The 14,323-nt window shown below is 32.9% G+C and overlaps 1 protein-coding gene and 1 long non-coding RNA gene across 5 annotated transcripts in view; both read right to left on the bottom strand.

The window, feature by feature from the left end:
- Window positions 1-2,014: 2,014 nt before the first annotated feature.
- The window catches only part of LOC107997212 (uncharacterized), a 52,894-nt gene continuing 40,585 nt past the window's right edge, over window positions 2,015-14,323 (bottom strand). For 3 of the 4 annotated variants that reach the window (XM_017055645.3, XM_062081373.1, XM_062081372.1), the window contains 2 exons: window positions 4,867-5,191; window positions 2,015-3,844 (listed from right to left, as the gene is read on the bottom strand). In XM_017055645.3, coding sequence (XP_016911134.2) covers window positions 3,713-3,844; window positions 4,867-5,191 — 457 coding nt within the window. In that variant the 3' untranslated portion in view covers window positions 2,015-3,712. The remainder of the gene's footprint in view (window positions 3,845-4,866; window positions 5,192-14,323) is intronic. The other variant, XR_001765951.3, reaches the window with a different exon arrangement.
- Window positions 10,358-14,264, bottom strand: LOC133666917 (uncharacterized). The gene is made up of 3 exons (XR_009831808.1): window positions 11,810-14,264; window positions 10,912-11,595; window positions 10,358-10,619 (listed from the first exon to the last, which is right to left on the bottom strand). It is a non-coding gene; the product is annotated as an uncharacterized LOC133666917 (long non-coding RNA).

Raw genomic sequence — 14,323 nt, 5'->3', positions numbered from 1 at the left:
ATAAATTTTACGTTCAGTATGATTTTCAACGCGTGGTTCGTCGGTTAAGCTCTGAATTTAATGTTGTAGTACTTTTTACATATTAAAAAAACGTCCTATACTGAGGCAAACTTAATGGACAAACTTCGACGATATCTTACTTTTACGACATACCGTATACGTGTGTATACGAATTATTCTTGTGTTTGTATCATGAAGGTATACTTTGTCCCGCGTACACACACGTACATCTTCACTTAGTAAAATAATAATTTTAAATCTTCATTGCTCAGCACCTTTTCTCCAGCATTATGTATATCTGGTATGATCAAACGCTCGATTTCTCTCGATACAAAATATACGTACTTTGATACTCGATGAAACCAAAAACATTACATTTGAATTTCGAATCCGTTGCATTCTTTCCTCATAACGCTCGAATTTTCACCAGTTTTAACACCGAAATGTTTCTCAAATTAGCTTAATAGAGAATTCATGTAGATATACTTTACATAAAAAGAGTGTCATTAAAATCGAATAGTTTTGACGCGATAACGAGAAATTGATGTTTTTTTTCATCGGAAATGGAATTTAATCGAAAAAATTAAGGCATCGATAGCTTCATTATTCCTTCGATGATAATAATAATTCAGATGAATAAATATATTAAATATTTTATGATTGCAAAAAATTAGGAATTGGAAATTTGTATATATATTCAACGTACGTATCGATTCTTATTTCCGATATGATTTGATCGGAATTTGTTTACGTTTTTTCCCGAGCATAGAGAAAGAAAGTGAGTGAACGAGGAAGAACGTCAAAACTCGAAAAATCTTATTGGCGAGGTTAATGCAGTAATAAATTTTTTTTATTTTTGATTTTTCAAAGCAATTTGTATCATCGTGTATTCGTAAGATTTTTCTGATTAAAATAAGAGTATTATATAGTTTTGGATTATTTTTTACGTTTAATATGTAAAAAAATAAAAAATTTATTATATCTTATTAAATACATTATCATAATATTTGGATTTATTTTAAAAGATATTAATTTTTGAAAAAAACAAAAATAAAAAAACTTTCGGATTAAATTGGCCGATATACAACGATTTCATGATGATGTATCGGAAACTTTTGCAACAATATCCGTCCATCAGTTTTGCACTTATAAAATATTTATCTTATTTTGCAAATAATCAATTGTTCGTGAATTATAACAAAAATTATACTCGAGGTGCGTCAAAACTATTGCAGTTCAAAAAGTTTCCAGTGTAAAGTTTGAATATTCATGTAGATTTGATATATTATAAGTTTGAAAAAACACGAATCAGAGCAGAATTCACGGAAAGGTTGTCAGGATTGTTTCAATGTATCCACGTTTCATATGCGTGTGCGTGAATGTGTACACGCGAGTGTAAATGCATAAATATATATACATATGTATGTATGTTTTTCGGGGATAAACACGTATTATTCTTTTAATTATTTCTTCCATTTCAGGTTTTTGTTACTGGTATTTCGATTTACAATTTGCGAGGACGCGAGTAAATTATTCAGGATCCTCTCCTTACTTACACTCTTTTATATTACACTCTGTGTAACCTACAATTGCAACAGTGTACAATGAATGAAAAATAAAGGAAATCTTGATTTATCTGGTATCGACGTTGTTCCTTCTTCCCTTCTTTATTCCATCCTCCTTTACCAAATATCGCAGAGATTTTTTATAAATATCTTTTATTCCGGCAATCTAGAAAAAATATGCGGATATGTATATTAAAAAATACAGACACTCGCGCAGACACGCATCACGCACACACGTACAGTCATTAATGCGACCAAGCAATCCTCGATAGAGGGCGCGAACACTTGCGCCCTCTCTTTCTGTACAAGGAACGATCCACGAAGTGAACAGTTCTTCTCGTGCAGTGAAAAAACATGATTCAACTTTTTCTTTCTCGTTCCTTACATAACGAGTATGCACAGAACCGATCAACGGTTTTTCTTCCAAGAAACACCAAAACGTTTCTATATAATGTACGTTTCGTAAATTTATTCGTACGTCTTTTTTTTTAATATCGTATCTTTTTAGATTTATATATCGTTAAAAAGATTTCGTTTTGAAGTACACGTAAATACATGCTACAAGTAAAACAAAACGAATGAAGCGACGAAAGGATGCGTCGAAATAAAAACACACCGATAAAAAATAAATAAATAATTTGTAAACACGTGCATGATTGTTAAAAACGAGAAATAAAAATATCTCAAGAAAGAAGTAGCACGCTCCGCCGTTGACGAGTTATTATCGTAGCTTTCTTGATGTATAATTTAATTTATCGAAAAACTAGGATAGAATGCGGAGAGCAAGCTGTCGTCGAATACGTTTGTCCATACGAACTCGAATAGAACAACGTTAACGCGTTCTCGCACTTTTCGGATCGCCGACAATCACACTTTTTGTTCAAAAAATATCACGATATTTACACATTTCATTATTTGACGATCCTGAATAGTTACTCACGCGTTTGGACTGGCGAGCGCCAGCTCGCTTTAATTATAAGTTTTTTTTTTTTTTTCGACGGGTTTGCGTTTTTTCAATGCGAGGTGTAGAAAACAATAGCAACGAAATAAAAGGAAATCCGTGTGTCAAAGTAAAGCGGTACGATAGATGGTACTTTCCTCCGAAAAAGAGAGAAAATTCTACGTGTTTTTATATATTTAGCCAAGAGAAAAAAAAATAGCCAACTTGACATTCTTCTTTTCATCAGAGTTGCGCTTCTCTATCATCTATCATTTTTATCGTACAGCTTTCAAACAGCGCACGTTCTACGCGATGTTAAAAAATTTCGTAAAAGATTTCTGCCTATAGAAGTTCTGAGTTTTTTCTTTTTTTTCTTTAGTAAAAACGAGTCTATGAATCTATATGACATTATATCGATGTCCAACGAAGTAATAGCGTTCTGTAACTCGATAAGTTTTTTAAACGTTCTGTGCAACTGCGACATTTCTTTTTTTTTCTTCTTCTTCTTCACGCTCGTGTCTCGCAGTTTCACGCACAAATAATGCGCAAACACATCTTCGAAATCACGATAATTTTGACAGTAATTAACCACAATAGTAAAAGCATATAAGCTATACAACTACCATTTCTGTATCTACAATATAGTTTTATGTGTGTGTGTGTGAGTGTGTGTGTATATATATATATATATATTTTTTTTATTCTCTTCTTTTATATAGTCTATTACTTTTATAGACGCTCCACTGTCTTTCTGAAAGGCTATCAAGAGGCTCGGTGCTTTTACGCTCATTCAGGTATCTTCCAGTGTCAATTCGCTCGATATCATCGCCGTTCCAACCGATATATCGGAATTCTCGTCTCATCTGTAACCATCGCTCGCATTGTTTGTAAAAATCTTCGCTCTTTCTAACAGGTTGGTTCAATCGACAGGACCAATTCGCGTTCATAGAACAATTCTTGAAAATTCGTTTCAGATCACATATTTTCCCTTCGTAGATACGTCGTTTCCGTCCCTCCGTGAAATTCATTTCTGGATACAACGGAGAAAGTTATAACGTTTATCAGCGTGGCACTCGTGGTAACGATCATTCTTTTCGAGAAACATAAGCCATACATTTACATCGGCGACCAAACCGCGATGCATATTCAGCGACGGGGAATCATCCGATTGCAGAGTCATTCACGCGACAGTTTTACTTTCTTTTCATTACTGCAGAAGACAACATTTGCATTTAGGCTTCTTCTTTAAGGTGACGTGTTCGACCTGCGAAGCGTCGCCTGGTCCCTGCGCCGTCATTCTAGCGACTTCAACGGTAGCTGCTCTCGACGATGTGACAACCTGTGTAATTAATAATATTTTAAGTTAATCTTTTAAATATGTAATCGAATTAATTAAAAATAATTAATTATAATTAAACGAGTGAAAGAGGATAAGGATAAGTTTTCTCGATCAAGATAAGATCAAACGCATAATATAATTTGCATTTATATTTATAGTAGCGTTTGGACATGTGAAAAGGAATTTGTTTGCTTATTTGATCAGGAACTATTCCCATCAATTCCTGGAACTGCTGGTTTGAAGTAAAATTTGTGTGTTATTTATGATATCGCGTCGGTTTATGTTTTAATAACTGATAAATTAAATCAGCAAAATAAGGAAAATATAAATTTTATATATATTCACGTATCATCATAAAATGAATTTAATGGAATTTTTAAGATTAATACGATCGAATCTTGATTGATTGACTTTTAATTTTCGTATAAACTTTTATGATTTTATATTATTTTATTAATTTCAATAGAAATTAAACAAATAAATATTAAGATTAAAAAATTATTATCCGACTTGATTGTTAATATATTCTACATATTTCGTTTCACTTCTGTTTCTACTCTTTTCACTTTTACGCTTGATGCAGTAGAAAAAATATGAATCGAAATCGGAAAATCTATTTCTAGATATATTTTCGGATGCTCTAAATTTCATTACTTGTTTAATAATAAAAATGTTATTGTCATTTGATTTTATTTTGATCACAAACATATTGATAACAATTTCGTTTAAAAAAAAATTTTATGGATATTTGACTTTAAATCGGATTATATAGTTGGCACATCAAGTTGCAATGTATCATAAAATCCCTATATCATGGAGTGGTGATTTTTTATAGTTATTTTTGCTACAATATTATCCGACGAAAATTGTATCATACAAGCCATTAAGCTTGTAAACTTTATTTCAAATCAACGACATTAGATAATTTAAGTAATTTGCAAACATATATTTTACGCATATGTAAGTATATGAGTTGATTAATCAAACTGCACGATATGAAGAAAAGTGAAAAGGTTAGTTACCTTATCGTTGACAGGCTGCTGACTATTCGCGGTTGCAGCTTTCATCGGAGTTCCATGGGCGTTTCCATTCTCCTGCCCAGGTTTCGGCGAAGAATTCGCATGTCGATTCGTAGAATTCGCGGATTTTAGCAAGGGACTGGAACTGGAATCGTGATCAACGGTAGTTTGCGCGTTGTCGGTAGTATCGCATCCTGGTAATGGTGGAGCTGTCTGGCCAGGCGTCGGAGTGATAGGTTTTCCACCTTTTATCAATTCCACTATCTCGTCAGCTTCCCTCGAAAGGTCACCGTCTGGTCTGAATGGATTATCCCAACCACTATCCGTGCTGGAAATGGATTTTTCCCCGTTAAATCTTCATCTTCTAAATTAGGTTCAAAATATCAAATTTTACTCGCCACTCTCTCCGTTTCGCTAATCATTTTACCGATGGTAAAGTAGATACCTAAAATTTTCAGTCACGTGATAAAAGTTAGTCATTGTTTTATAACAAGTGAATAATTCGTTCGTTATTTTTGTCTATTATCTTCAGTACACGAGTTAAATTAAGTTTAATTATGATTGCCATTTAACCGTAACATTGACCACGATATCGGATTGCACCTAATTATAATTTATATTCCTAACCTCTTTTAGTGTTGCACGTGTAACGAACATGTGAATCGTTTTCGAGAATTGTTGGAAGATATTCGCAATTTATCACCAATTAATAATCTATTCTTCTTTGAACATTCATTTTAATAACACTAACATTTAACATATCAAATAAAAGCTGCTTTGAATATCTAATGAATTGATTTTTTTTCAAAAAAAAAAAAAAAATTTAATTGTACATTTATATTAAATGCAAATTTACACAAAATGTGATTGTTAAAAAGAAAGAAAATGGAAGACAAATAATGGTACGATGAAGAACGAAGAAATGAAAGAGTAAAATAAATAGACGGATATTCGATAAGAAAATTGGTAGAATAGTCGGAAATTATTGGAATATGGCCAACAATTCGTTATTGTGAAACAAAGTGTCGATTCTTTCGCTTTCCCAGCTGCGATTAATCTTGGATTGCATTCCATTGCATTCACTCGGAGAGTTTCACCATCTTAAATGAAAAACAGCCCATCTTTCACGTCCAAGAAAAAATTGCGTTAAAAGATTTTTATTTTTGATAACTTACTAATAATACAAAATGATGTTTAGATTTTTTTTAAAATGTTAATATTCAAATATTTTTTTGTATCTACATTTTACGTATTATATATATGTAAATAATAATATCGAAATATTTTTAAAATTAATTTTATAAATCTAAAGCGAGTTTTATTTGCTACTGAATCACAAATTTTAAGTTTTAAAACCAGTGAAATTTCAAAAAAGAATGGAAAATTTTCGACTGAAAACAATGAAAAATTGGCCGAATTACAAGAAATGTATCATTTTATTTTTGAACTGTCATTGATATGCTGCAAATATGTATGTATACATACAATGACATTTTTACAAATAGAAAAATACTTCTTCCTCATTCGATTGATTAATTTATCATAAAAAATTAAATTTTTTATATTAAAATTAGTTTAACATTCAAATCGACAAATATATTTTAACAAATATTATTTAGTTGTTAAATTACAGATTTATAAAATTGGATAATCTTTTCCCGAATCAAAGCCATTCAAAATCCTCGTAACCAGCGATTTTTTCGTACTTGCCCTAATTTTAAATATTCAGTATCTGCACGCTCTTAGAAATCATACATATCAATTAATATATTCTCATTTCTAGAAACGGATCTGGATTTATATTTTCCGAATCTCAACAATTCAATTATTCAATTTTTATTACGGTAAGCTCGTTTTCTTTAAAAATTTCTTTAATCTAAATATTTTATTTCCTTATTACCTTTCTTATACCAGACAGGCTCGCAACAATCCGATATAATAAAAATAATAGTCTCTCGCAATCTCTCAATTAATTAATTTCAATTGCATTAAAAGCAGCATGGGTTAAAAGATCGGTAAGTTAGAATTATTAGTCGAGAGCTTTGTTTCCAGGACGATGATTACCTTTCATTGCCATCCGTTTCTTTAGGCACCTTGATCACGTAGTACACGTGGCCTCCGTGGGTGGTCGTCATTTTGCTCGCGCTCGCGAATCCACGTCGTACGATATCAACATCGGACACGTCCAAAGATCCGGGAGATTAATTCTGCCTACTCTCTCGCGCTATGTCTCGAACCAGGCACTCTTACACCTGGGCATCGCATCGATTATGACGTAATTGTCCATTTTGTCGAGTTTATTTTTTCCGGTCTCCCAATGTTATGTATATTCTTCGATCGAAATTATACTTCCTCGAATCTGTCTCACCGAAAGAGCTTTCCTGTGATTTCGCATCAACCAACTCGAATAATATCGGCGTAAGATTTTATTTTTAAGCGGAATCGTGGCGGGAGATCATTGCAACTACTATCTTTCTCTCCCACGTACGATTTCCCCCTCCCCGAGCCCCCCCTCCTTCTAATTTCTCTTTCTCCGTTTGTCACGGAACTCGTTGACGCAACATCGTTATTTCGAACTACTTTCGATATATATGCAATATTTACTCGTTATATTCTCTTTTCACGAGTATATATTATCCTCATCGTAAAACGAATAATAATTTTACAGCGATAACTTCCTAAATCGTCCCTACCTTATCGACGAAAAAGTATAAGGTAAATTTTCACGTCTCTCGGTAGATACACGACGTATATTTATCGGTTTCGAGTTATTTAACGAACGAAACACTGGGTCAAGAAAGTTCGGATGGATGGATGGATGCAAATTTTCCAACTAAATCGCAACCCTGCTCGAGCATTTTTAGACCGTGAGGAATGGCCGTTCCGATGTTGCAAACAACTGGAACTCGATCTCAGAATAAACTCTGGTATGATGCCTCTTGAAAAAAGAAGAAAAAAAACAGCACGGAGTGTGTCACCACGTACGTAAATTTCGCACGAAAATCGTTCGGAGATCGATGTTATTTTTTTCCCGCTCGAACAAGAAACAAGAATGGAGAATCCTTAGATTTGTTTCGACGACGATTATAATGAAACGCGTAAGCGCTTTATCGATCCGTTTCAATCGAAGTTGACCTATTTCCTCCAATGTCCTCGACCTATTTACTCTAATTCCCATGTTGTCTGTCGCCGTCTGTCCCCGTTTGTCCTTAACGCTATCAACAAGGAGTTTATCCCTTTTCGTGATACATGTCATGAGAGAGAGAGAGAGAGAGAGAGAGAGAGACGTTTCTTTCTTTTTTTTTTTTGCTATTAGTCAATTCGTTTGCAACAAATAAAAATTATCGTGGATTTTTTGTTCTTCCAAAGAGAAATACGACGGAAAATTAAATCAAGCTTCAATGGGCGGACGAGAGCAACAGATTTTTTTTTATTATCCGTGGGCAATTAATTGTGCAACTGACACGAAGAGGTGAATGCGACTGGCATCGATCCGATTCTGTTTATAACCGTATGTCGAGTACATATGGCTTCCAGACTAGTCAATTTTCACCAAATGGTACGAGATAACGAAGTTGTACTCTACACGACCTGGATCCTCTTGCACGATATTTATCAAGTAGCAATATCGGTAACTATTTTAACAAGTTTATTACAATTTATAGGTTATAAACTTTTTTTGCATAAAATTTTTTCTACTATTAAAAAGAGAATTTAAGTTATTCCATAATTTTAACAAGAGAGTAATAAATTTAGAAATTTGCTTAATTCATGCTTAAATCTCTTACTTTATTAATTAAAATTTTAGCTACTACTATGAAAGAGAATTAATTAAATTGGAAATTTTAAAATTTCGTTGCTAAAATATCATTCGCGATATCATAGCGATGTAGATTACGATGAACGCGTTACCAACAGAGCTTAAAAATACCCTTTTTTATCTTTTGATCATTTTTCATCAGGTGAAATAATTGCTTCGATATCTTTGCCTTCTGATGTTATAAATAACGATGAGTTCGATGCTCCGAGTTAAATATATCCTATCGATATTTTCCTACGTAAAGAGAACGATATTTTTTTTTTTCCCCTCCCGAGAAAAATTAATTTCAGCTTCAGCTATTATCCCGTGTAATTGTTAACGAGCGCTCTGAATTAACGAATAATTTCACATCTTCAAGATGATCGTCGATATTCACTAAAAACTCTTCGAGAGTTTTACTTTTCAAATGTATTCGTATTCCAATAAGATTCTTATAATTGTTTTTTAACTTATGCCAAAGAATGTGAATATACTTGACAATAAAACTCTCGAGAGTTTATTTTTATTACCGTGTTGAGAGCGAAAGTTGTTTTCAGAAACGCAATAGCCTACTCGTGAGAAATACTTTCGACAACAGTTTTTTATCGCCAGATGCATTTCGCATCTTTTTAGAATTTTTCCAAAGTTTCCCTAGGAATCCCTAGGGATTTCTATAGATCTCTAAAAGTGTTTTTTTGGAAGGAAAGTTTCTTCGAAACTTGCAAATCGAAAAATTTTAAATTGATATTATTTTTTTTTCGTAAAAAAATTCTCGGAAAATTATTTACATATATATTTTTTTTATTTTCAAAAGTTCCGAAAAAATTTTCTTTTAGGATAAAAAGTTCAGAAATTTTATAGTTAAACGTCTCGTTGGAAGCAATTTGCTTAGACGAATTCGTTATTTCGAGCAATGACATTTTCACGATCCTGATTAACGAGTGTTACGACCTTCCCGTTACGACGTTCGCAACCGCTCCTTCCTTCTCAGTTAAAATATTATATCTACTAGAAATCTAAAGAAGTTATATTATATTATTTTTTTATTTACCATTCTTCTTGAAAAAGAATAATCTAAATTTAAATTTCTTAAATAAAGTTAATATAAATTTTTTAATTGTTTTTTAATTTGAAATTCTATATAAATAATTTATAGAAAAAAAAAATGGCAAAATAAAAAAAAAAGATAAAAGGCTATTTTAACGAAGGAAGACACTCCGGTAAATATTCTATAACTATGGAATCGGTTTACGTACGTAATTGCAAAAAAATTTTTCTCTACCACTTGCAGAAGCTACCCTTGACACGTCACGAAACTCGACGCATGAACAATGTAACTCGATCCGAGATTAAATATCAGTAAGGCAATACTAATACCGATAAATTTTTCATTTATTTATTTTTCTTTTTTCAATGAAATACGAACAATATTTGCAAAGTTTCTCCGGTTAAAACAAATTTTTATATTCACTTATTTGATAGATAAAGAAACAAATGAATTTATCGTTAAGCGCGTCAGTTTTATAAATTCAAATAAAAATTTCAATCACTCAAAAAAAAAAATTACTCTTACATCATTATATTAACTCACCGATATACGCACTCTTTACAGCATTTTATATCTCCTCTTTCTCGTTCGTCCGTTTTTTCCACATTCGTTAACGTAAAAGTTTAAAGTTTAATCGAGCTATATCGAGAAAAAAAAGTTTCTGAAATCTTTTCCATTCGTGAAATATTCATTGCAAGAAATAATTTTTATAGCAATTTTTATAATCACGCGTTATATTCCGCTCGTGTTCGAGCGCTAGTGATTCCCACCAGCAATGGGGGTTGGCCAATAGCGACGCGACGAGGGTGGGTATATAGGTCATGGCTAGTGGCGGAATTCTCACTAGCCACCAGTGGCCCACTGCCACATCTGTCTCACGCGGGAGAGTTGATTCGAAAATATGCAAAACTAATAAAAACAAAATTGCCGATCGAAGGTTATTTATTGAATTACGAGCAAGTTGAAGAGTTGAGATAGAAATAAAATGGAACTGTCCCCTTAATTATTTTTACACCCTTTCTTTGCCCCACTTTATATTTTAAATTATTTATATAATAACACGATAAATAATAGTTTCGATATTTTTATATTTATTCGTCGAGCTTTAAAGTATCTATGTTTATTGCACTAAATTTGTTGCAAATTAATTGGGAAACAATACTTTTTTACCATCTTATTTCGTATGTACAAATTTATTTACTTTTGTGTTTATAGTTTATATCGTGCGGATATATTTCTGATCCAGTGACACGTTTACGTGAAAACACGATCAATGGATAATGAGTTTCACCTTAGCACAATCGAGAACTTTAGAACTTTAGAAATGGGGGAGACAGACAGATCCATTTGTAACAACTTTAAGAAAATTAAGGAAATGAAACTTGCTTTGAATTGATGTTAAAAAAAAAGAAAGTAATTTAAAATTGTAATAAATCTTTACTTCGATTTTTGAAAAATCTTTCAAATTTATTATTGTTGTTCTTAATCAACCAATGGTACTATTTTCTTAGATACAAGAGCAGTAACAATTCGACAAAACAATAAACTGTTTGCTTTTTTATCGATAGTTGCTGCATCATTCGATTTGGTTATATGAAATATATCGTTAAAAAAATTGTCAAAAATGAATCTCTTTTTTATCGGCCAGGCGTTCGATTGATCTTGCGATCGAATGAAATCTGTTATATCTCCGCAATATAAATTTTTCCACTTTTTATCGTTCGGTGTAATGTTCTTTTAATAATCACTTTCATTTACTTAAACACTCCACACTGTTTTCCTGATAACGAGCTCTCGTTTAATCCATTGTCTAAACTTTTCTCTTTTATATCACTATTATCTTTTATATCATCGCCCTGATTGCGATAATTATTGAAGTGGAAACCTGTTTAAACGACATGCAAAGAAAAGATTTGACAGAAAAAAAGATGCTCGAAATTTTATATCATCGATAATTTTCTTCCATATCGAGGAAAAAATCAAGAGATAAAAAGCTGGAAATTATAAATGAATTTTCGAACTATAGCAGAATATTGAATTGTTAAAAAAAATAAGGTAAAGGTTAAATTAATATACGCAAGATGAACAAAATAAATTACCTGAAATATCACTTATTTTTAATATATAATATTAAAAAACGTTTCGAATAAAAATTTAATGGTAAATAAGAGAAGGGCATGATATTAATAATTATTTTGCATATATATATATATAGAAGGTCATATGAAGGTCAATTTTATTTTTTTAAATATTATTATTATTTTTAATGCATTAATCGATATAGCACGTTTATATAAAAAAATAAGAATAAACTATTTAAACAAAAACTTGTTTAATAAGAAGCTCTTAAAAGATATTTTTTATTTATATTATAAAACTTATTGAAATTTGTACGAAAGATACTCGTTATTCTTATTTTAACTTCCACATGATAAATTCCATTCCAATTACTTGAATACTTTTTAAATCTACAATCTTTAATCGAAAATAGATTAACAATTTTTTTATAAGAAAAATCGATGTGAATTAATTCATTAAAAATTATCTCATTTAAAAAATAAAGATAATCTTCACACGACTTTATATATTCAGCAAAACCTATCATCAAAATCAAATAAGATATTCAAGATTATTCGATTCGCGTATTAATTAATGGTTACAAAAGAACTTGGAAAGGTAGAGATCATATAGAAGAAATACGCTTGAAACTTGTAAGTGTATATAAAAGGCGGCCGGAACGATTGATGGACGCTTCAAGAATCCAACATACAACAAAATATTATTTCCACAATGAAAATGCAAAAAAAAAAAAAAAAGGAAGACAAAGATTAATTGGTATATGTGTGTGAAAGGGTGTATCAAGGATGACGAGGGATGCATTGGGTGCGTACAACTGCGCCATCGCCGTAAGGCTGCGGTCGCCTTTTCCGCGACTGCGTCGTCTCGTCCGTAGCGAGGGACCAGGAAAATTCAGCTGAAGAATGCGAAGGGGGATGTTAAATACGAGCCGTGAACGAGCCGCCAATAAACAGACATGTAGGCCAGTGTGTTTGTCGCGGCACTAACGCGATGTACCAATTGATTCCCTCGACATCGACCGTCGACTTGACGATAGAGCTTGTTATTCCGTTCAATTTGCATCAACTATTTCATAAAATTGCGTACACGACGAAGAAAACTGGTTTATTCCTACACGCATCGATTCGTTTTACGAGAGAAACTGCAAAATTTGGAACGTTCGATTCCGAGTTATAGAACTGGATATAAGAATGGACCTTTCCATCACGGCAATCGCCTTGACTTTTCCCCTTTCGTAACTTCGAGAAAGCTTCGACAGTTTTTATTATGATATCGTTTTTTATAATAGATTGTAATAGGTCATAGTTCTAGGAGTAGTTTCTTTTTTTCTTTTTATTTTTCTTTAGTCTCTATCTTTGGTATCCACGAAGAGCCGCGTCGCTATGCTGCTTGCACACTTCGTTTCTATTTTCAAGTTTTCGCTTGAAGATATTTTCCTGAAGCTTACGACTATTCGAAACTATGCGCGCCCGTACCTTGCTTCCCAGTTCTAAATCGTGCGAAGAAATTCGTCGATCTTCTATACCGAATTTTATTCTATTTTATTGTTCAAAAGATACAAATTCGCGACAACAGAAAGATTCTTCTCGAAACAATTTTAAAATTATTGCGAGCGAATCACGATCGTACACGCGAGACGTATGTTTTTCCGACGTAACATACGATCGCGATAATTTTCACGGATCTTCTAAGAAACGTTTCTACGTTTCCAAGGTTATTTTATATACATTTATACGCAACGTTTAAAAGGAAATCTTTGATCTTTAAGTTTCGAAAATTGCGGGAAAAAGTTTTTGTTACGGTACAATGATCAAAGAGAGTAGTTGGAACCGAACGGCGACACATTCCAATTATGATTCTTATAGATATTGCACCGCCATCGTCCGAAAATTGACCGAAGATGTATATATTCGTCGATGAAGAAGGAATCGCGTATATCGAGCTGGCAGAAATCACCATAGATTCCCATCGAATAAACTTCGATGCATTCAGGTATACATATACCGGACACTGTGAACCACGGATAAAGGAGAACGCGGTGCACTGCCAACCGATTGAGAGAGAGAGCACGGTTCTTCGTTGATGCAGCCGACAGCACAACTGGCGGCTGTCCTACCGCACCTCTGCACATCCACCCACGCTATATCGATCGCCCCACCTCACTCTCCTCCGCTCCTCCTCCTGCTCCCACTGCTGCTTCCTTCTAGCCCTCTGTTCTCCTCTTGCTTCCACCGCTAGGATAGTAGTACCTAGTGTTCCTCGTGATGGCGGTACTGTTAATAGTACCAATGCCGATGCTATTTGTATATTGGCTACTACGGATACCATCAAGTGCGAGCGATATTCGTATTGAATTGGCATTGATACCGCGAAATATATAAAAAAGGATATCGAGTTGCCTTCTTGTAGTTTATTAGACGATTTAACCTTTTATTGCCTGATCCCATCTTCCAACACTCTTTATCCTGTTATATTGAGCGTTTAAATATTCTTAGTATTCGATATAATTCACATAATATAAATTGTATAATTTA

Source organism: Apis cerana, linkage group LG11 (assembly GCF_029169275.1).
Source record: "Apis cerana isolate GH-2021 linkage group LG11, AcerK_1.0, whole genome shotgun sequence".
NCBI lineage: Eukaryota > Metazoa > Arthropoda > Insecta > Hymenoptera > Apidae > Apis > Apis cerana.
Note: the sequence above shows the minus strand (reverse complement) of the source record. Positions and strands in the feature narration are given on the sequence as shown.